This window comes from Mytilus californianus, unplaced genomic scaffold, assembly GCF_021869535.1.
Source record: "Mytilus californianus isolate M0D057914Y unplaced genomic scaffold, xbMytCali1.0.p SCAF_50, whole genome shotgun sequence".
Lineage (NCBI taxonomy): Eukaryota > Metazoa > Mollusca > Bivalvia > Mytilida > Mytilidae > Mytilus > Mytilus californianus.
In genome coordinates, this window is record NW_026262702.1 from 1,143,831 (window position 1) to 1,169,416 (window position 25,586).

Here is a 25,586-nt window from a genome sequence, read left to right on the forward strand (position 1 = left end):
ATAAGGCATCTATATACAAAGTATGAAGCATCCAGGTCTTTCACCTTCTAAAATACAAAGCTTTTAAGAAGTTAGCTTACGCCGCCACCGCCGCCGGATCACTATCCCTATGTCGAGCTTTCTGCGACAATAGTCACAGTCTCGACAAAAAACTAAATGATGAACCATAAAAAAGAGGTCAAGGTCATATGATCCCTGCCAGACAAACATGTATACCTTATAATCATTTCATACACCAAATATAGTTTACCTATTGCTATAGTATCTAATAAACTGACAAAACCATAAAAATGATGTCAAGGTCGGATGAAACCTGCATCAGACATGTACATCTTTCAATCATTCAATACACAAAATATAATGGCCTTATTGCTTATTGTATCTGAGAAATAGACCAACAACAAAAACTTAATATTGTCCAATCAAACATGAAAAAGAGGTGAAGGTGAGATAAAACCTTCCAGTTAGACATGTACGCCTTACAATCATTCCCTACACCAAATATAGTTAATCTATTGCTCATAGAACCTAAAATATGAACTTGACCACAAAATCTTAACCTTGATCACTGTTCCATAAAATGAGCAAGTCAGATGCACCCTGTAATGAACATGTAGATTTCCCAAAAAAGTTTAATCCAGCAACCTGTTCATGTGCCTGGGACCAGGTAAGAATTTAGTCAGTGATTAAAATTTAGTTATATATTAATGTATTTTGTCTATCCCTACTCAAATAAACGGAAGGGCAGATATCTCAAAAACTTAGTTTATTCCCATCACATGTGCACAAGTTTGACCAAATGCAGTCCGGTTGGTAATTTTCTTCCGTTGTATCTTACTAATGTATTTTTTCCAATTCAGGACTCTGTTGTTGATGGCAGATCTCTATTTTCTCTGTTGATTTTTTTCATTACTGCTTTAGACATTAGGTAATTCAGATCTTGACATATTTATGTTGACCTAGACGTTTCTCATTTTTTTGGTGTCATGGTGTTGGGTGTCTCCTTGATACATGCCCCACATCTTTTTTAAGCCCTCACTGTAGGCGACAGGGGCTTTAAGTGTTACCCTTGAGGCCTTGACCTTCTGTCTTTGCATCCGTCCCATTTTCGTTTCTGCACTCTAAATTAAGTTTGTCTTATGCAAATTTTATGAAACCCGGGACATTCGTGTCCTCAGACACATTCTTCTTTTATTTCTTTCATCTTTATTCAATTTGGAGAATAAAATCAAGACCACACGTAGATAAATAAATGGATTTCTCATTTTAATTAAATAATAATTTTAAAGGTAAAGAGATTCACAAATCAAGAAATAAATAATATAACAAGCAAACAAAACAAACAAGATGAAACTAGTAAGTCAAAGACGGGATACACATAGAGAATTTTAAACTAGAGAACAACTACAAGAATAACACCTTGTTAGGACTAGGAAAAACTAAGTCTTATTTTTAACTTTAGATTTTTAACTTTTAAAAGTTAAGAAAAAAAAAAAACTTTTGCTAATTAATTTTATAATAATTCATTATATTTGCCATAAAATTATATTTTGGGAATATTTTTTCCAAGTCAATTTGATCCCGGAATGAAACAATAGTTATTAGTCTATATGTTTAATGTAAAAAATTTCAACACACATTACTTAATAACCTATCATGTAAGCACAGGCACTTGTCTCAGAAAAAAATTTCCTTTATACCTTAATATAACACTGTTATACTGTTATATTAAGGTATATAGGAATTTGTTTTTCTTAGACAAGTGCCTGTGCATGTAAGTTATGAGGAAAAGAAACAAATTCTTACCAATTTTTACTTGGATAAGAAATCAAATAAAAGAGCAAAAAGTTTTAACAATAGGTCCTTGTCTACTATTACTTTTTCTTCAAAGTTCTTTATTATTCATTAACCTTAATATTTTGTGTATTCCATGGTCAAGGTATAATTGTGCAAATGTTTATTTGTTATTATTTTAAATATAATTAAAAACATGTAGTTTACATTCTATAGGGGTGATGAATAAGTTACATTTGTCAAACAGCTGATTTTTATACGAATAAATGATTATTTTCTACATAATAATTCTAATATTATTGCTCAATAAAATAAAAATAAATTTGGAAAAAAATTAGCACACATGAACATGTACATGTATTGTGTCATATGATGAGTGATAAAATACTTTACCCATGATGTATATTGCATATACTAAAAACAATAATATTAACAAATCACTTTCACACAATCTGTCGGTACTGATTTAAACTTTGCTAAAACTACCTAATTTTCATCACTTGGGTCTCTTTTTAAGATTGAATGGGCTTATACTGTCCATAATTTATATCCCCTTTCATCTTATGTGGCTCAACAGACTCTAAAGTCAAACAAACTGACAATAGAAACATATTCACTGTTACCATTAGATGTAGGAGTCCTAGAGTACAATCTAGTTACATTGCGTTGTTACAAGATAATGGTATTTTCAAATATGCTATAATAAAACATATAAAAAACTGTATTTTCTTAAAGTATTTGAAAAGTTCTGGAAAATGACTTTCACTAGAGAATCCTATCAGAGGTAGTAAAATAGATTTTGGCAAAATTTAACTGAATTTTAATACTTGTATTATTTTTTAAATATAATACTCTATCATATTTCAATTGATCTGCAGCTATCAAAATATTTGTCAATAATTTTTCCATTCATTTTTAACTGTCAAGATGAAAATTTGAGAAATTGGTAGAGTTTTTAGTTTGATTCTGTAAAAAAAAAAACAACCTTCAGATATTGGCAACTAATACTGATAGCACATGATCATAATTTATAGATTATTACACATTTTTCACATATTAGACCTGGTGTAATATCAAAACTGATGGGTCTGATATCATTTAATGGAAGGTACCAGGCCCAACATGCAAAATGACATGTGATTATCTATTACATATTTTTACAGATTTTAATATTCAACTTTTGAGCTTGATATTAGAAGTTCAAATTAGCAATATTTATAAGTAATCAAAAAGCACACATCAAGTTTAAAATAACTGATAACCCCATGAACCATTTAGAGTTTAAGTACAACTTTTCTATCAGGCAGTTTCTCTCGATATAAATATATACACAAACATACAATTTTATTATGACATTAAAAAATTCACCTTGCCCTTTAACAATCTCACAACCATTATATAAATTAACCATTTTATATTATACCCACTACTATGACCAGGCATGCTTGGCTGATACACTGACCAGTTGGAAAGGACTTGTTCATTTGATATTATCAAAAGGAATGTCATGGAAGTTTTAATATCCAAACCCTATCTATTTACAAAATTACATATTTCAGTCTTATTTTTTTTTAATCTAGATCTGAGCTGTAATCTTATATCCAACTAGCTGATACAATAATGAAATAATGCCAAAAAAACCCTTAATTTATAAGAGACTGACAACCAAGAATTAAAATTACAATCTGGATTTCAAAAGCACTGCATTATGAAGATTGTAATCCAATACATATATATATATAAAATTACAATTAAATCTGATTGGCAAACATTTCATAAAAATAATGCAAAAAACATTCCATATCATCAGCAATCTTCATCCAAAGACTTAAAAATTCTTCCATATGATATTTCAGATTTCAAAAACTATTAGATTGAAATTGCTAGGTTTTTGACTGTTGAACTTGAATCTGAACTTTTGCATATATATGTAGTAACTACAGTCAGACTTGTGTGCATGTGCTTTTCCCATACCAACTTAGAAACAATTTTATATATATATCAATATTGAAAAATACACATAATTTTAAACAATTGGTAACAGGTAAAATATTCAGTCCTTTACAACTGTATGACTATCAACTATTGTACAAAAATTAATATTTTGACTACCGGTATTTGACTTTTTTACCTCTTTAATGCTAATTTCTTTTTTCAAAAGCCAACAAATTGTAAATAAACTCATCATAGATTTCATTGTAAATACATTTTGTGTATATCAATTATTCCTTTACCATACCATCTGAAAATAATTTTTTCTTGAAAGTTTTCAAGAAACTGTTATATCTTAGAACTATCTGTTCACAAACATTTATTCACTTTAATGTATTTAAACATCTTCATCAGAAATTTTCATCTTGAACATTTTCACAACACACATATCAATACAAATTTATTTTTCTATACTGACAGCAATTACACAAAATAGCATCAACCCCTTTCATTGAGATAACTAAGACACAATAATATAAAGAAACATTTTCAAATCATTTTATAACTGACAATAACTTTTATCAGACTTGTTCAATTGATTCTTACAATCCAACTACACACAATCATTCAATGATAACAATGCTAAATACAGAGATTGTGCTTTAATTCAATTATTCTGTTTCCTGTGGAAACTGGTAAACACTGTTTAAACACGACTTTCTTTAGCGATACTCGAAAAACCTAATTTTGATGTATAAGGTTCCAATGTTGAACCAGGTAATGTGAGCTTGCAGTAATGTCAGTAAACAGGGATTGAAATAAGAACATCCGATATTAAGGCACCAGCAAGAGATTTAGAATATGTTTAACAAATTTTGAATCATAAATTAAGTGGAATTCTCATTTTGAAATATATGCAGAATATAAAAACCCATTTTGAAATATATGCAGAATATAAATCCCATTTTGAAATATTTGCAGAATATATACATGAAGGTTGAAAAAAACGTTCTCAGAAATCTGGACCTGTGGGCAATCATTCCTTCTTTCCATTTCTGTTCCAGTATCATTTATATTACAAAAAACAGCAGTGTTCACAAATTAAGACCGATTATCATGCTAAAATGGAATGGCTAGAAATGTTAATCATTTCTTAAGACAGGACCGAAATAAAATGATCAGTACATTTATTTTGTTGGTTTTTTTTAAAGAGGAGACTTTCATGAAACAAAAATTTCATAGGAATATCTAATTGAAAGTGGTGTTTCTAAAGTATTACCAAGTTTTTTGTACATATATCATATGTACGTATTGCACATTTAAATATATCATCAATAACAGAGTGTAAGTACATGTACATATCATTCAACAATGGCTCTTTACTATATCATAGAAAGATGAAAATAGATTCAAGAGGATACATCAACCTCTGAATTCAAATGTTTTGAGCAAGTGTGTAGCCATTTTCACAAAAAAGATATGCTTTTTAAAATGAGATACACTTACTGTATAAATATATAATTCAAAATTAAAAAAAAATGGATAAAAATTTCTTTTTGTTTTAATTTTTTTTCCGTCTCAAAATTTATATACATTGTAATAGGTTAAGGAATTTAAGTTTTCTTGTAAAATTCTTGTTAGTAGGATAAGTTTTGTAGATTTTAGTGAAATTGGTTTTGAGATCTTATAATTACATTAGTGTATCCTTCTTTTCTAACTTTTCCCTACATTTTAAAAAATAATAACAAAATTACACAAGTTTCTGTTGAGATCATTTTTTGTGAGCATGGCTACAGAACTGTAGGACATGGAAAAATGTCTTATTACTACACAGTAAATGTATCAAAGAAAAGCATTTGGATTTGCTAAAGGATCTTTCAGGTTTCTGTACCGCATTGCTATCATCACTCCAATAATCTGAAAAATAATAAAACGTATAGCAAATATTGACTTCAGAAAAACTTATTTAAATTTTAAGAGTATAAAGTACTCAATCATAACAAAGCTTTCTTTGCCAGTTAACTTTCATAGGTTTGAGAACAATTGGTACAAAAGTGTCACAGTTTTTATGAATTTTTTATAAAAATTTTCAAAACTTGATTTATCATGGTTATACCTTTTTTGTTCGTGTGTATGTTTGATTTTGTGTATGCGTGCCTGTATAACAGATAAAACAGAGTTAATATAAAAACAAATAAAAATGGAATCAAAGATAATAATACCCAAACAAGGCAAAATAACAGCAATTTAACATGCATGTGAACCAACAATTAAAATTCAATAAAAGATACAGATTAAAAGTTTTTAGTTCATCTAGATAATTGGCCCATAGACAAATCTACTGTAAATTCAGAAATTATTGCGAAGATTTTATTAATGCGAATAATGCGACTAGGTGAGTATCGCAATAATAAAAACTCGCATTTTGATAACTAAAACATAGATCTGTATGTAGATTTTTCTGAAATTGCAATAATTAAAATCGCATTCTTGTCCATTTTTGAATAAAATGCTCCGCAGGGCGCAGCTTGATACAACTGCAGAGGTCGAACCCTGAACAGTTGGGGCAAGTATGGACACAACATTCAAGCTTGATACAGCTCTGAATTTGGATTGTGATTAAATATTTGACACAGCATAGGTTTCTGACACAGAATGAATGTGGTCTAAGAACTTAAAAATTTTAAATTGGACATTCACCTATTATGGTCCAATATCCAAAATCTAAAAAATACATGGTTAGATTCAGCATATCAAAGAACCCCAAGAATTCAATTTTTGATGAAATCAAACAAAGTTTAATTTTGGACCCTTTTGACCTCAATGTGGACAAAGTTGATAACGGGGCCCAAAAATCAAAAATCTAAATACATGGTTAGATTCAGCATATCAAAGAACTCCATACATTCAATTTTTGTTGAAATCAAACAAAGTTTAATTTTGGACCCAGATTTGGACCAACTTGTAAACTGGGCCCATAATCAAAAATCTAAATACATGTTTAGATTCAGCATATCAAAGAACCCTAAGAATTCAATTTTTGTTAAAATCAAACTTAGTTTAATTTTGGACCCTTTGGACCTTAATGTAGACCATTTTGAAAACGGAACCAAAAATTAAGAATCTAAATACACGGTTAGATTCGTCATATCAAAGAACCCCAATAATTCAATTTTTGATGAAATCATACAAAGTTTAATTTTGGACCCTTTGGACCTCAATGTGGACCAATTTAAAAACGGGGCCCAAAATCCAAAAACTTAATACACGGTTAGATTCAGCATATTAAAGAACCCCAAGAATTCAAGAATAAAACCCCATTGAAATTGGTCAAGAAATAAGCAATTTATACGAAGTATCTTCTTTTGCACAATACTGTGCAATTGAATATTTCTTGCTATTGCGCAATACTGCACAATTGACAATTTCTTGCTATTGCGCAATATTGTGCTATTGGATATTTCTTGCTATTGCGCAATTCTGTGCAATTGAAGATTACTTGCTATTGCGCAATACTTTGCAATTGAAGATTTCTTGCTATTGTGCAATACTGTGCAATTGAAAATTTCTTGCTATTGCACAATACTTATTATATAATAATTTACACATCCTGTTTGGTGTGTATCTCCTACCATATCATTATTATTTGCTTTTAAATATAAATCAGAAATAACCAACTTAAAAAAGAAAATTTTAAAAGAAAAAAAAAAGGAAAAAAAGAAAAAAAAGGAAAAAAAAAAAAAAATCCCCCCCCCAATTTTTTGAACCCCCTTATGATTCATCACCCCAAACTCAATCCCAGCCTTCCCTTTGTGGTATGGTATCTTGCAGTACAATTTCAGAGAGATCCATACACTTGAACACAAGTTATTGTCTGGAAACTAGAAAAATGTGTTTTTTGGCCCCTTTTTGGCCCCCAATTCCTAACCGTTTCGGGCAATTACCCCCAAACTCAATTCCAGCTTTCCCTTTGTGATATGGAACCTTGTAGTACAATTTCAGAAATATCCAAACACTTACACACAAGTTATTGTCATGAAACTAGAAAAATGCTTGTTTTTTGCCCCTTTTTTGGCCCCTAATTCCTAAAATTTTGAGGCAATTCACCCCAAAATCAATACCAGCATTCCCTGTGTGATATGGAACCTTGTGGTACAATTTCAGAGAGATCCATACACTTGAACACAAGTTATTGCCTGGAAACTAGAAAAATGCTTATTTTTGGCCCCTTTTTGGCCCTTTTTTTCTAAACGTTTCGGGCAATTACCCCCAAACTCAATTCCAGCTTTCCGTTTGTGATATGGAACCTCGTAGTACAATTTCAGAAAGATCCATACACTTTCACACAAGTTATTGTCATGAAACTAGAAAAATGCTTGTTTTTTGCCCCTTTTTTGGCCCCTAATTCCTAATATTTTGAGGGAATTACCCCCAAAATCAATCCCAGCATTCCCTTCGTGATATGGAACCTTGTGGTACAATGTCAGAGAGATCCATACACTAACACACAAGTTATGTCTGGAAGTTACAAAAATGCTTATTTTTGGCCCCTTTTTGGCCCCTAATTCCTTAACTGTTGGTACCATAACCCCCAAAATCAATCCCAACCTTCCTTTTGTGGTATTGAACCTTATGGTAAAATTTCATAGAGATCCATTTACTTAAACTAAAGTTAGAGTGCGAAAAACCAATGTGTCTTCGGATGACGCCAACGACGTCATACCAATATACGACCACAAAAATTTTTGCGGTCGTATAAAAATCGCAATATTAAATGCACGCAATAATTTCCGAATTTACAGTACTTTGCAAACATTTCACCACAGCTGGATACAACCACACAGGTCCAACCCTGAACAGTTGGGGCAAAAATGGACACAATATTCAAGCTTGATACAGGTCTGAATTTGGATTGTAATTAAATATTTGACACATTATAAGTTTCTGACACAGAATAAATGTAGTCAAAGAACTTGAAATTGGTTATATGATTTGAATTTATATTCAATTGAAGATTTCTTGCTGTTGTGCAATACACTGTGCTGTTTCACAATACTTATATTAGTAAATCTGTTTTCAGACTATATACAAAGAATTAGCAAAATAAATTGTGACCCCCAATTTTTCTTGGAAAATTGACAATTTCTTAAATCTTGAGGGAAAAAAATTGACACTCCCCAAAAAATGTTTTTTTTTTACTCCCTCCTACACTGCCCCTTTTCCAAAAAAAAAAATGATATTTGAGGAAAAACATTGCCCCCCCCAAAAAAAAAATTTGTGGTACAATTTCAGAGCAATCAAAATACTTATTCACAAGTTATTGTCCTGAAACTAGTAAAAAGTTTTTTTGGGGCCCTTTTTTGGCCCTAATTCCTGAACGGTTTGGGCAATTACCCCCAAAATGAATCCCAACCTTCTACTTGTGGTATTGAACCTTGTGGTACAATTTCAGAGCAATCAAAATACTAATACACAAGTTATTGTCCTGAAACTAGAAAACTGCTTGTTATGGGCCCCTTTTTGGCCCCTAATTCCAAAACGGTTGGGACCATCACCCCCAAAAACAATCCCAACCTTCCTTTTGTGGTGTTGAACCTTTTGTTAAATTTCATAGAGATCCATCCACTTAAACTAAAGTTACTGTTCGGAAACCAAATGTCTTCGGACGACAACGTGATAGCAATATACGACCCCAAAATTTGTTTGCGGTCGTATAAAAAAACTGTGAGCATAATTAACAAATTGAATCCCCTGCTCTTAACTATTAACTATTTGTATAATTATGAAACTGTCAATGTTTTGCTATGTAAAACCCACCAAAAAAGTTATAAAAAAAATAACTATGAATATACATGATAAAATAGGAGTTGCATAATGCCATATGGTACTGAAGATTTTCTAAAGGTTGTCTCATTTTGAAAGAATATGGCCCCTTCTACAAATGATGTTAACATAAATATGGTGGAAAATATGTATTGCTGCATGTATGGAATCTTTCTTGAAATATTGCATTATGTATTGAAAGTTATTTCTAGCAAATCTTTCCATCTCTTATAACAAGTCACATGTTTAGAAGGAATTGTAGATACCAAGTGCTGAAAGAAAAGGACAGGCACAACTTTCACTATACATCCAATCATTACAACATGAGAGCCATTCTGCATCAGCAGAATATAAATAACCTGTCTTTTCATAGAATGTTGCATTTTAAACATGTACATGTAACCCTGACAATTGATGGTGATATATGTAATTCAGTTACTATATTAAAAAGGAACTGTAATGAAGAAAAACCTTTTATAACAGCTCTTTCTAAATAACATCAACATACTGAATTTAAATCTGTTTTTCTTGGAAATGCTTGGACTATCATATGGAATTTATAGTTTATATAATATAATAACCAATGTATCTAGACAATAATCAGAATGACGATCAAACATTTATCATGAGTATTTTTTCTATATAAGTTATTGCATGGTTGCTGCACACGTGATGATTGCTTTGCACAGAGCATCTTGGTCCTTTTAATAATCACATGATTAAATAGTGTCTAGATACCTTATTTTCAAAGACATAACCAACACACAGTTCAATATTTTCTCTTCTCCTTTAGTCCTTGTACATGTTATATGAAGTGTTACATATATTTTAATTCTCCCCTTTACCTATATCCCTATATACGATGATATACATAAAAATAAGACTATGTTTTAATATTTTACTATTAATCTACTATTATATAGTTTTGAGAAAATCAGAGTTAATGTGAAAAGTCGTGAGTCCTTTGATACACATTTTAAGTGATAAAAAGTTTGCACCTATTGGGGTGATTAGTTTGTGTTTTCTATAGGCAGATATAAATTGTGGCTGATATCAGTGAAATGCAAAGTGAATTGTGTTTATATTTAAATCTGCAGGTAAAATCGAAATGAAAATGAGTCTGACATGCTTTTCAAGTCGTAAAAAATCTCATGTTCACTATTTAGAGTATTATACAACAGATAGTGAACCTGAGATTTTTTATAAGGGCTATTCCATTAAAATGTATGTGGGAGGGTAGGAAGGGACTTTCAAAATATCCCTACAACCAAGAACCATTTTTTAGATAATTTTGCATAATGGTAATAGACTCATACTGAAATAATTAAACTTCCCTTCCTACTCTCCCACATACATTTTAATGGAATAGCCCTAACATAGTGTCTAAATTCAAACTCAAAATTGTGTCTTTAAACATGAATTTTCGATTATCATTATTCCTGTATACAGTATATACATTCACTGTACCCTCTGTTGACGTAATAATACAAGCTCCACAGTCCCTAAGGACCTAAGCTCACATATATTTGGCTCTCATCCCTATCTCTAGAGATATACCAGTAAAAGCCAGGGACCCAAAAACATTACTCAAAGGAGCCATGAGTCCATAATTGGATCTTGGCCAACAATCAAATTAGATGAAACCAAGAGCCCAGAGCCTATGTTATTCTCCAACACTGAATTGACAGCATCCACACTGATTTTGTTGTTAGCTGTAAAATTAGACATGTTAGATGAAAGTAAACATATATTTATATGGTAGTTAAATTAAACCAACAATATCACTAACAGGAAGCATAAGCAAGAAACCATGCAGGAAAGGAGAAATCCTCATAATGCTTCATTACTGCATATTAATATTTATACATTTATTTGAATATATTTATAGAAAATTTAGACAATGGCCTACCTGTATTTTAAAAATGATTGATTTTAAGTTTTCAGAATTTGTTTTGTTTTAGGGTCTGTATAATTACTAAACAGATTTATGTGCACTATAACATGAGAATTAATTACCACGGGTACATACATTATGTTCCGTACAAATAACTAAGTGTTGAATTTCTCTATTTGACCTTTGAACATGAACATTTTTGCTCAGGGTAATTTTTCTGCTTATTTTGTGATAACGTAAACTGCCCATAAATATCAGTGAATAATTGATATTAAAAAAGTGAAGGGCACACTTATTATTTGATATTTGAGTTAAATCTCAACAAAAATAGTTTACTCCTTGAAATTGTTGTGAAAATATCAATGTGTACACAGCATTTTAAGGGTTTCAGTTTGAAAATTATCATGTTAGAACATGTAATAAAACAAAAACATAAATAAGTTATCTTTGACCATGTTTTTCTTCTGCATCCCTTACACGTTTATATATAAACCATTATATGCATCGCAAATGCTAATTATTTATATCCTTTAATCTCTTTTTTTTTTAAATTGTAGTTTAATTGGTTTAACTGTATTGGAAATTTCTTTAATTTACTAGATTTTACAATGTGTTATGTTAATTTCTTTTTTAATTTGTAATCTTTTAAGTTTGACTTCAAAGGGAGATAATATCCAAAGACGTAGTCAAAACTTTAGATGTTTAATTTTTCACTGATTGCAATATTTACATTTGGTTCATTAGCATGTTCAGAAACATTTTTTATTATGATTTATCTAATATGAAATATAAAAGTCATAAAACTTTGGATTAGTTTTAATTTATGAAAGATTAATTCAAAACTCAGCAAGACTTTGACATTTCCATTTTGTAGTTTGTTAAATTTATTAATTTATTAAGTGTTAGGAATCTTCATTTAACTTATAGTTCTATTGACGTCAAAAAGTAGGAAAAAAAATAAAATTTTCTTAGTTTCCTTGTATAAAGAAAAATTTCTATGACTTTATGACCAAACTATTGATAAAAACAACATTACTCTGTAAAACACATTTTTTTTTCATAAAAAGAGGAGTTTGCGACCTCGTAATTTAAAAACTTGTGCCTTATCCATTGTCACTTTCCGTAATTTAACAATAAAGTATGTTTAAAGTATTTCTTAGTAAAGCTATGAGGATCTTTTAAGAACTGAAAACAAGGAATTAAAGCCAAATACTAAACCAAAAATAAAAACCAACACCACTGACCATGCAGTGTTAGTACGTACTAATGTTAAAGAAATGAGCTTGGATTTGCTCGCGGATCTTTTTGGTTTCTATAACGTATTGTTATCCAAACACCAATGATCTGAAACACAAAATATCATCATGGTTAAACTAGTGCACGTTACAAACAATCATGGTATTAACGTGGAACAACAAAACAAACATGTGCAAGCAATTATTCTAGCAGGCTTAATTTATTAATATTTACATGCTTAAATGTACCATTCTGTTCACCATGCAGTATTTTTTTAAACTCATGCCCCAGTATCATAAACCGTGCTCTTTTTCCAAACATAAAATTTAAACCCCGTCAGGGCCTTGTCAAATATAAGATAAAGGTGACATGATGATGGTTGTAAGATCTATCATGCCAAGGATTGTAATAAATTGGAATTATATTGTGAGGGGGTGGACAGGGGGTACCCTTCATCCACCTCCCGCCTCCAATCTCCCACCTCCCACTTTTAGAATCTTTTTTTCTCTCCCATCTATTTTTTGTCTCCCACCTCACACATCCCCCCCTCCCTCAAAAGCTGTCCTACCCCTCTATTGTATATCATAGCTTGTTTCTTATATAGAAATTGCAAAATCTACCATATCATGTATACATGTGTAAAATGAATGATAACATTTTTAAATCAGAAACTGTTCCTACATGACATACATTGTAATATTTTTATCTTTAGGCAGAAACACTTCTTTCAAGTGCATCTGATTTTGAAAAAAAAAAGTCCCACTTAAACCACATTTTGGCTTTTAAATCTAGAAGTTGGAAATCATGGAATTGTCATTCTTAAGAGGTTCACAAGACTCTACTTGCCAGATCTATATAGTCATGATAGTACATAGTTCTTTTAAATAATCAATTCATAAATTTCTATGATTTTTTTTTCAACAGGAAAATTAAAATATAGATCTAAGAGCCTTTAATTACATTAAAAAGTATTCTAATAATAAACTGCACTAAAATGAGCCCATGATATGCTGCCCTTTATTTTATACCATAAACATGATAAAAGGCCAATAACCATGTTAACTACAGAACTAGAAATCTGAAAATATTAAATATACATATAAGAATATATTTCTTTTCAAATTTAGCCCAACAATGTTAATAGATCTGCAAATTTGCATTAACAAATTTTTTATTTTTATTCTTCCCTAAAGTGGGCTTCGAATCCTTGCTTCTGTGACATTGTGGAAACACCACCTACACTGATTATCTGTTGTAAAATTGTCACACGTTTAGACGTAAAGAGAGAGAGACAAATCATTTACATTATTGCAGAAAATTTGACAATATGATCAGTAAATATTCAAAAGCGTGATCCTCCCATTCGAGTTATTATGAGATTCAAATATAAATAGATTATTACGTTGACATTGTTTATAATTCCATTTTTTGGGGGTCTTTTGAAAAAGCTATTTCAAACACTTGCATGACCCTCAGCTATTGCTATTGATTTTAAACAAAATATCACAGCTTAAAAGTATTATGATTATTAACAACGTACATATAAAAGTTTTCAATCAAATATTGTTTTGCCATTATACCTAGCACTACAAAAGTATACTACATGTATGTGCTGGCAGTTTTATAAACTTCTCCAAAGTCTCACCTCTGTAAAACTGAAGAAGAGACCAACTCCACCAGTGCTAGAGAAAGCTGTGTGTATGGCCTCTTTCATCTCTGATTCACATGGTTTACAAATTCCATTATATGTTAATGTTTCATTTGGTTTAAAATCCTTTGAACAGACAGGATCAGCAGGTTTAGTTGAATTGTTACAGCATGCCAACTGTTACAAAATGAAAAAAAGAATTGTGCATTATTTCTGTTCAACATACAAGATAGAGCATAATTCTTTTTTGTTAAAAAAAGGTTGTCTTATTTACCAAAATGTACACACTTGCAAGGTTAACTTTGGATGGACAATTTAATAATCTGTATTACTTTCCAAACAATTTACTTTATGTTGCTTGTTGCATCAAGCTATACACACAACCAGGAATCTATTAAACATAGTAGTTATATATGTGTATATAGTTTTTGGACCCATCTTAAGCTGGTGAAAATGTGAAAATTTTTCCTGTTTATATTGTTTTATCAGAAATCAAGCTGTAGGTTTCCTAGTTTGTATACGTATTGTTTTACATTTTGTGAGATCTGGGCCTTTTATATCTATTCTTAATATACAGCATGGGTTTTGCAAATTGTTGAAGGCCGTATGGTGACCTACAGTTGATATAAACATCTACACCATTTAGTCTCTGGTGAAGAGTTGTCTAATTGGCAATCATACCAAATCTTCTTGTTTCTAAATCAGTTGTCCAAGAGGACAGAAATACCATTGTATATGCATATTGATAATGCAAAAAAAGGAAAATATATGCTATTGAATTTTATCACCAATCTTTAAATGTCCTTCTTCAACACAGCATTACATTCAATTTCTCTCATGTGTTACAGCACAATTGAAACAGATCTATGCCATATTTATTCAAATAAATATTTCACATGACACGAAATTTTAATAACTTATTCATATAATTTAAAGCTTCTTTAGAGAGCATTAAGAGCCTGTAATTCAATATTGCAGCTGCCTGTCAAATATCAGAAATGAAGCCTTTGCTTTCCTCAATTCAATTGTTTATCATTTTGTCAGGTTTAGGCCTTTTAATTTTATATCATACTATACAGCATGTGTATTGCTAACTGTTGGGGGCTGTCCCGTGACATATACAATGATATAGTTGCTTATATCCTTGTCATTTGCTGTCTGGGAATCTCATTGGTAATCTTACCACTTGTCCTTATTTTTTATATTAGGTGCCCAAGTGGACAGAAACCTCTTTGTATGCACATTAATCATGCAGGAAAGAGGAATATATTCTATTGAATTTTATCACCAGTCTTTACATGTCTTTCTTCAACACAACAGTACATATTTCCTGAAGCTTATTCATATATAAGCTTAATCTTATTCTGTTGTATGCACATTACATTGAAAAGACAATCTGATTTTAATATTACCCACATGCAAGACATGTGCTACTTGTAAAACTTACTTTTGCACAGGAAGGATGAGGGTATTTTATTGGATCAGAATATCCACAGCAATCATATTTGTTTTGGACAGCTGTTAATGACTTTTCACTAGCTGCAGTCCAGGCTTGATTTGCAAAGTAACTACGCTGATCAGCATTGACTGCAAGACAGGCACATGCTATAGAGAACTGGAACAGGAACAGTAGAAATAATATTACCATGTACTGGTACACTGTTAAGGAAGTTGCTTGTAAATACAGTTTCTGTGCAAGCTTGGACCAGACTGGTACCATCACCCTTTATTCAATTATTTATGAATTTAAAATATCAGGTAAGCATCCATTTCCCTTTCCTCTCCATTTCTGTAAATCTTTTAATGTTTCTTCAAAAAACTTTGCTTGCATTTATTATTCATGTTATTGCAATTTTTAAAGACTGGACAAAAATGTGAGATTAAGCATTGTGATTTCAGTAAATGCTGTATACAAATAATGCTATCAAAACATTACAAAATTTAAAATGGAAGTTTCTATTTTTGCGTTAAGTTTTCCATAACAATTTTTGCAATAATCATGATAAAAATGAAAACAATGGAAAAAAATTCTGAATTTTCAGTAAAAGTTCATAATTCACCATGGAAGAATTGTCAAAACTACATGTATGTGACATAGTAAAGAGTTATACATGTACATGTTTTTATAGTTGTACTTAAAATTTGATCAGTATGTACCGGTATACAAATATGTTGTCAGAATGATGACATGCTATGAATATAGTATCTAGTATGAATAATTTCGACAGTTTGAAAAAAGGGCCCAAACTTTAAATTCATCTCAAAATAATCAGAAATTATGTGAAATAAAATGCTTCGCAGGGCGCAGCTTGATACGACCGCAGAGGTCGAACCCTCAACAGTTGGGGCAAGTATGGACACAACATTCAAGCTTGATACAGCTCTGAATTTGGATTGTGATTAAATATTTGACACAGCATAGGTTTCTGACACAGAATGAATGTGGTCTAAGAACTTAAAAATTTTAAATTGGACATTCACCTATTATGGTCCAATATCCAAAATCTAAATACATGGTTAGATTCAGCATATCAAAGAACCCCAAGAATTCAATTTTTGATGAAATCAAACAAAGTTTAATTTTGGACCCCGATTTGGACCAACTTGAAAACTGGGCCCATAATCAAAAATCTAAATACATGTTTAGATTCAGCATATCAAAGAACCCTAAAAATTAAATTTTTGTTAAAATCAAACTAAGTTTAATTTTGGACCCTTTGGACCTTAATGTAGACCAATTTGAAAACGGAACCAAAAATTAAGAATCTAAATACACGGTAAGATTCGGCATATCAAAGAACCCCAATAATTCAATTTTTGATGAAATCAAACAAAGTTAAATTTTGGACCCTTTTGACCTCAATGTGGACAAAGTTGATAACAGGGCCCAAAAATCAAAAATCTAAATACATGGTTAGATTCAGCATATCAAAGAACCCCATATATTCAATTTTTGTTGAAATCAAACAAAGTTTAATTTTGGACCCCGATTTGGACCAACTTGAAAACTGGGCCCATAATCAAAAATCTAAACACATGTTTAGATTCAGCATATCAAAGAACCCTAAAAATTCAATTTTTGTTAAAATCAAACTAAGTTTAATTTTGGACCCTTTGGACCTTAATGTAGACCAATTTGAAAACGGAACCAAAAATTAAGAATCTAAATACACGGTTAGATTCAGCATATCAAAGAACCCCAATAATTCAATTTTTGATGAAATCAAACAAAGTTAAATTTTGGACCCTTTGGACCTCAATGTGGACCAATTTAAAAACGGGGCCCAAAATCCAAAAACTTAATACACGGTTAGATTCAGCATGTTAAAGAACCCCAAGAATTCAAGAATAAAACCCCATTGAAATTGATCAAGAAATAAGCAATTTATACGAAGTATCTTCTTTTGCACAATACTGTGCAATTGAATATTTCTTGCTATTGCGCAATACTGTGCAATTGACAATTTCTTGCTATTGTGCAATATTGTGCTATTGGATATTTCTTGCTATTGCGCAATACTGTGCAATTGAAGATTTCTTGCTATTGCGCAATACTGTGCAATTGAAGATTTCTTGCTATTGTGCAATACTGTGCAATTGAAAATTTCTTGCCATTGCGCAATACTTATTAGATAATAATTTACACATCCTGTTTGGTGTGTATCTCCTACCATATCATTATTATTTGCTTTTAAATATTAATCAGAAATAACCAACTTAAAATGGAAAATTTTAAAAGAAAAAAAAAAGGAAAAAAAAAAAAAAAAAAAATCCCCCCCCAAATTTTTTGAACCCCCTTATGATTCATCACCCCCAAACTCAATCCCAGCCTTCCCTCTGTGGTATGGTACCTTGCAGTACAATTTCATAGAGATCTATACACTTGAACACAAGTTATTGTCTGGAAACTAGAAAAATGCTTATTTTTGGCCCCTTTTTGGCCCCCAATTCCTAAACGTTTCGGGCAATTACCCCCAAACTCAATTCCAGCTTTCCCTTTGTGATATGGAACCTTGTAGAACCTTGTAGTACAATTTCAGAAATATCCAAACACTTACACACAAGTTATTGTCATGAAACTAGAAAAATGCTTGTTTTTTGCCCCTTTTTTGGCCCCTAATTCCTAAAATTTTGAGGCAATTACCCCCAAAATCAATTACAGCCTTTCCTTTGTGATATGGAACCTTGTGGTACAATGTCAGAGAGATCCATACACTTACACAAAAGTTATTGTCTGGAAGTTACAAAAATGCTTATTTTTGGCCCTTTTTGGCCCCTAATTCCTTAACTGTTGGTACCATAACCCCCAAAATCAATCCCAACCTTCCTTTCGTGGTATTGAACCTAATGGTAAAATTTCATGGAGATCCATTCACTTAAACTAAAGTTAGAGTGCGAAAACCAATGTGTCTTCGGACGACGCCGGACGACGCCAGACGACGACGACGACGACGCCTGACGACGACGACGCCAACGTCATACCAATATACGACCAGAAAATTTTTAATTTTTGCGGTCGTATAAAAATTACCAAATCCTTATGTATTACATGTAATTTACAATACACATGATACTGGAATTCCTCAATTTTCCAAAAGTATATTCAAATTTTTGCAATTAAAAAGAGTGAAGGCATATATACAAAAAAATGCCATAACACAAGAAACTGTGAAAAAGGATACAAAAAACAGCAAGACTTGGTGATGTTTAACAGCTCCTACATAACCAATGATAGCTATCAGCATCAGGAACACCCCAGAAGCAATAACTCCTCCCACTAATGACAAACTGACAATGATTGACACGACCTGGCTATATGCTGCGACACCAATTAAAATCAAGGCTACAATCTGAAAAAGTAAAAAGAGTATTCAGATATGCCTACATAAACATGATAAATGGATAACATTGTCCTAGAAATACATTTAATTTGTCTTTTATGCCTTCAGCTCTACATCTCGCCGCAAATTAAAATAAATCTTGAACATCCTAACTTACACTACACATGCTATACTTAATTAAAGAACCTTTGTGAGCACTCTCACATACCTCACGCCCCCACATTGATACTGGCAGAGTTCTCGAAAAGTGGTGGTCCGAAGGTTTTGACCACCAAAATTTGCAAAGGACTGACACAAGTTTTGTATTTTGCAATAGAAATAATAGTGAGGACCACCAGGGAAAAAAGATTTTGAGAACTCTGTACTGGGCAAACAAAATCTCACCAGATTCCTAAGTTCAAAGACCAATAATTCCCACAAAACAATGCAAAAGTACATGTAAACTGATAAAAATTTCTTGTTGATATGCACATCTACATACAACATGTAGTATGTCTTCATTCATGAAATTCTGTTGTGTGGTTTCAGATGAGTTGATATGCATTTTTATCATGATTAAAGAACCTTTGTGAGCACTCTCACATACCCCAGCTGGCAAACTGTTGCAGTAGCATGTATAAAGGTCAAAATTCTAAGTTCGAAAGGACATAACTCCTAGAAAAAACATTGACTCATAATGTGCTGTCGATATACATTACATGATATATGCTTATCTACTTGGTATGTTCTAATTACATGTACTTATCTATATAATCTACAAAGTTTAATGAAATTTTGTTGTGTGGTTTTAGAGGAGTTGCAATGACAAGAACAGGACTGACAAGTCAAAAACATTATACTCTTAAGCAACTTTATTGTGGTGGGGTATTTGAAAGACAAAATTACCCACAGATTTGAATTTTTTATCCTAAATAAACTGCTTCGCTGAGCGCAGCTAGATACGCCTGCAGAGGTCCAACCCTGAACAGTTGGGGCAAAAATGGACACAATATTCAAGCTTGATTCAGGTCTGAATTTGGATTGTAATTAAATATTTGACATATCATAGGTTTCTGAATAAATGTAGTCAAAGAACTTGAAATTGGTTATATGAATTGAATTTATATTCAATTACAGATTTCTTGCTGTTGTGCAATACTTAGTATATCTGTTGTCAGCCTATAAACAAATAAAGTTCAATTAATTCTCAATGTCATATTAGAAATTTATGAAAATAAAAAGGGAGCTTACATCAATAGATATAAACAATTCACCAAAGTTTCATGAGAATTGGTGACAGCATTTTTGAGTTATTGTCCGAAAACTGGAAAATCACCCCTTTTTTTAATGAATAAAACCCCATAACTTAGAAATGTAAAATGTAAAATTTATAAAATTTGAAAGAGAGCTTACATCAATACATACAAACAATTTACCAAAGTTTCATAAGAATTGCTGAAAGCATTTTTGAGTTTTTGTCCGAAAACTGGAAAATCCCCCCTTTTTTTATGAATAAAACCCTGTAACTTGGAAACATAAAATCTAAAATTTATAAAAATCGAAAAGGAGCTCAAGTCAATAGATATAAAAAATTCACCACAATTTCTTGCAAGTTGGTGAAAGCATTCTTGACTTATTGTCCGAAAACTGGAAAATCCCCCTTTTTTTATGAATAAAACCCCATAACTTGGAAACGTAAAATCTAAATTTTATAAAAAACGAAAGGGAGCTCACGTCAATACATATAAACAATTCACCAAAGTTTTATACAAATTGGTGAAAGCATTTTTGAGTTAATGTCTAACATGTTGACGATGGACAGACAGACGGACGGACAGACGGACAACGGTATACCATAATACGTCCAGTAAACGGGCGTATAATAAAAAATAAAAAAAAACATCCATACAGACCAATGAGAACTGTTAAAATAAAACTGTACCACAACTGATGAATTTCTGAAACAAAAGCCACATGGAAAACATTTATTCACAGTGTGTTCCACTTTATAAAGTACATACATATATGTGATATACATTTAAACCCAAACATGCCAAAGATACATTGTAAATGAAATGGTAGAATATCTAAAAGTAAAAAAAAAATGTTCTAAAAATGAATGATTATTTTATTATTTATTATGTCATTTATGTCAAAACATTTTTGAGAAAACTACATTTAATGAGATACTAACTTCATCACTGAACATGCATGAATAAATTAATGTTAATAACACTTTAGAGTTTAGACTATAGACATGTTAGAACTCTTGAACTTTAAATGCACATGACACAAGAACAGATCACACACGAATATATTTGGTACTTTTATTATTTTTGTCTCCTGTCATGTCTGTGCAAGAATAGAGTATCAATTTAACTTTAAGAGGGCCGGGTTATTTTATTTTGGTATTTTGATGAAAAAAGATTGGCTTGAAATTAAAGGTGAAAATTAAAAAAAGTTAATTTAATTTAAGTTGTTGAGATCAAATAATTTGTCCTAGAGGCATAAAAACACCAAGCCTTCACCCCCTGGAAACTGATTGGTCCCTATAAAACTAGATTATAATGATTACAAGCACAATCTGTAGCACAGACAAATATACAGCTGTTACCACTATAACTGCATTGGATATGTATTCATTTGTTATAAAATCAATAAATGACTGTGTAGAGAGTGTGTACCTAATTAAATCTGTCATTCATAAAAACATTAGCCATTTACATGGAGTATCTGCAAGCAATTTCAAATAAGACTATATTTATATAAACACTAAACATGACAAATAAACCTATTAAATTATAACGTGGATACAGGTCTCAGATATCAGGAGCTGGAATTCAGTGGTTGTGATCATTTGTTAAAACATTGTTTTTTTTTATCAAATAAATATTTTAAATCTAAATATGTTAAAAGCAAAATTATTCTGTATGTGTTAATAATTTGAAAATTAGCCCTGTTTATTGAATTAATAATCGAATATTGAAGTTTTCAAATGTTTTATTTTTCTTAATTTCACTTCAACATGTTCAATTTTAACCTATATAATTATTTTTGTCCTAAACAATGTACAAACTTTACGATTATTGAGGATTCGTTGGAAAAAAAATGACAAAGACTGTTTAGAGTTGAGAACAAAAGTCATTTCATACAAGAGGATGCAGATAAAATTTCATAGATCTACCAGTAAAAAGCGATTTTGTATTTTTGAAACTGCATTTAATAAAAAAATGTTTCTAATCTATCCATATAATCAGCTGTGTACAGTTGGTAAAACAGCTACATGAATTCAATAAAATTTTATGGCAGCCAGAGTAATCTGATAATATTCTACATGTTTTCGACTTATACATTTGTATTTCAGTATTTTGCCACTGGCATGGAATTTGTGGTCATAACATCAAAATTCTCATGTTAAACTGTAGTTTTTTATGCAAGAATAAAAGAACAATTTTTAACATGTTATATATGTCAGTTTCTATTTAAATGTTTTTTAGGGTTTTATTTGTTTGTTTAATTAAACTTGTTTTAAAAGAAGTAATATGTTTGTATATTATATAATCATGATAATATAACTGTTAATTTTATTGAATGAAATTAAACAAATACATATGTAATATAATCACATGATAATTGCAGTTGCCTCTGGCATGGATTTATGGTCTTGATATTTTTATGTTTAACTAAAGAGTTTTGTTTGTGTAAATCATTAAGAGTATTATTATTATTATTGTAAGAACACTTTCAATACTCTTTTTAATGTTAATTTTGTATTTTTGATAAATTCAAGTTTACCATGACTAAACTGCATTGGATTGGAATATTTACATATATATCTAACCTGTTCATTTCAAATAACATTATAATTATGATAACAGACAATAAAAATAATTATCATTTCCAAATATTGCTCAATTTAAAAGGAAATTTGTTTTAACCAAATATTGCTGAGGTTTGAACTACTTTTTATGGTAATTCATTTTTTTCCCGCTGATACACATAATTAATTTGGCTTGCACTAACAAAAGTTCCATTTGAAGCTACTGTGTTTAGAGACCTCTTAGATCAATGTCAGTAAACCATTACTCTTTACTTTTATTCAGGTGTTGATTTCCAAAAGACAATTTCCTCAAAATTTCCAAAACTATCCGAGTAAGACGATGTTATAATTAACTCCACCCCCTATTAGATGATCTGGGATTTGCAAATGCAATGTATAAAGTGCAGACTTTTGACTATTTGGAACCACTCACTTATATTAGCTACATAAATGATGTCTCCACCTATATGGAATAAAATTATCTGTTTAGAATATATAAATTTTGAATCTCAATTCCATAACTTTTTTTTTGCCAGCTTGAGGATCACGTCTTACCCTCTGGCTCTTCTTAAACATGTTAAAAGGCTTTAGAGATAAATATTGTTTTCTTGGGGTCACCACAATTCAGAATTTTAGGGAGTAGTGACGACTCAAGAGGGAGACTTGAGCATGTTGAGGGATCAATCGCATTAATACTTATCACTGTCAGATTTGTTCTTATGTTGTGCTGTTGCACCTCTGTCCTAGGTTGACATGGTAAATGGAGGGTTGTGCACTCTTAACATGTTTTAAACCTTCCACATTCTGTATGTGCCTGTCCCAAGTTATAAGCTTGTAAATCAGTGGTTGTCGTTTGTTGCTAAATATCATATTTGTTTTTTTTGTTCATAGTCTTTTACATAAATCAGACCCTTTTTTACATTTGTTATTTCACAGCCTTTATAGCTTGCTGTGCAGTATGGGTTTTGCTCATTGTTGAGGGCCATACAGTGACCTATTGCTACATTTGTACTTCTACATCATTTGGTCTTTGGTGAACTGTCTCATTGGTAATCATTGCACCTTCTTATTTTTATATCAAATTCCTTTTTTTCTTTTAAATCCCATACAAGTTAATATAACCTATATATATATATATATGGGTGACTGGTTTCAACATGTCTGGTATCTTGCACATTGATTTTTTTATAACTACAATGCTAGACTGTCCTCAATTATGTAGGTAATCTGTTTTTTGCAGACATATTCTTAAATCACCATGCATTGTACATGATATTACTTTATCCATTAGATGAAAGAGGGAGTTGAGCACCCGACTAGACACATGACATTGTGGTTGACAAACTGCAAAATCTACTTGTTAAAAACAATAAATCTTTCAGAACTGATAATACCTGCCTCATATGATATCCTAGTCCAAATAATTATAAATGTGTCTTTCAAGACGTCATAATTATTTGGACTATTGATATCTCTGAATACGACATTATATTATGGGGACGAGGTCCTAAATTACAGTAATAAATCAATAAAATAATTGAAAAAAAAAATTAATCTACTAATCATACTATTAAATGAACTAAAAATGGTTAACTTTCATGACTTTTTTTTTAACTTTTTCAGTTTCCCGGCGCATTTGCACAGATATTTCTTTTAATTTCATCCAGTCTCGTTTGTCACGTAAAGTATTTCAGGAACAACAAAACATGAATAAGTGAAGCCTTGTTTTTTCTAAAACTCAAAAACATACAAATCTTTTGTTTACATGGTTTAGGAGTCAATTGACCAAGTTGCATGCTTCTGGTGTAACTGACCATAACTGAATTATATTCTCTTCTATTGAAAATGTCTATTCATTGAATTTAAATGCCCAAGTGATTAACTCATCTTTTTGTCATCTCATAATTGATGATCAAGGTATGAATTGGTGAACAAAGGAATTTTTTTGTTGTGAGTTGAGCATCAAATTAGACTTGAACATGTTGAAATTAGTTTGATATTTTAATTAATAAAAACACTTGCTATCATAAAGCATTGTTATCACATGTAGAATGTGCGCTTTTGTAGATTTCATACCATAACTTGAATAGGAAAACAGGTGTCCCAGTATACTGGGGGTTTTTTAACACCAGAAAACTGGGGTGTACCTAGTCCTAATAATTATGACGTCTTGCAAGGCTATTTTTAATTTTTTTCTGTGAGTCATAATTATTTGGACTAGGGACAGTAGGGTGTACCCTGAAAACAGGGAATACCCCACTTTTCCTGACTTGAGCCCAACTTGGTTAAGATAACAGCCACATCATTCTCTGGTATACATTATTCCTTTTCTCAGATGCAAATAAAAGTTCGGTGTTAGTACTACAAAGGCTTTTTTTTACAAATAATAATACTCATAATTTCTCAAATTGATAAAAAGATGAAGGTAAACAGAACTAAAACTTACGAAATATAACACATTCAATGCTGCCAAAGCATTTTTTGAACACGAAAAGCCGCCACAAACCATAATTGCTAGCTGAAGGGTAAATTATTTTGGAGAAAATAATACTGTTACGTTGAAAGTTCCAACAAACCGACCATCACGTGATAAACCGGAAACACTGTCTGATAAAACTA

At 31.1% G+C, this 25,586-nt stretch overlaps 1 protein-coding gene across 1 annotated transcript; it reads right to left on the reverse strand.

Moving 5' to 3' along the window:
* Nucleotides 1-1,245: 1,245 nt before the first annotated feature.
* Nucleotides 1,246-25,568, reverse strand: LOC127703777 (tetraspanin-31-A-like). Its single transcript, XM_052207858.1, has 6 exons — nucleotides 25,414-25,568; nucleotides 19,010-19,177; nucleotides 15,775-15,978; nucleotides 14,325-14,504; nucleotides 12,708-12,787; nucleotides 1,246-5,643 (listed from the first exon to the last, which is right to left on the reverse strand). The coding sequence occupies exons 1-5, from the start codon at nucleotides 25,474-25,476 to the stop codon at nucleotides 12,713-12,715; spliced, it is 690 nt and encodes a 229-aa protein (XP_052063818.1). The 5' UTR covers nucleotides 25,477-25,568; the 3' UTR covers nucleotides 1,246-5,643; nucleotides 12,708-12,712.
* Nucleotides 25,569-25,586: the final 18 nt, after the last annotated feature.

What these genes read in the sequence shown, in the direction of transcription:
- LOC127703777 (XM_052207858.1), bottom strand. Translation starts at nt 25,476, where the DNA reads ATGGTTTGTGGCGGCTTTTCGTGTTCAAAAAATGCTTTGGCAGCATTG. An exon ending in ACCAAGTCTTGCTGTTTTTT is followed by an intron (nt 15,979 to 19,009) that starts GTATCCTTTTTC and finishes ACAGTGTACCAG; the next exon opens with TACATGGTAATATTATTTCT. An exon ending in TCTTCTTCAGTTTTACAGAG is followed by an intron (nt 12,788 to 14,324) that starts GTGAGACTTTGG and finishes TTTGTGTTTCAG; the next exon opens with ATCATTGGTGTTTGGATAAC.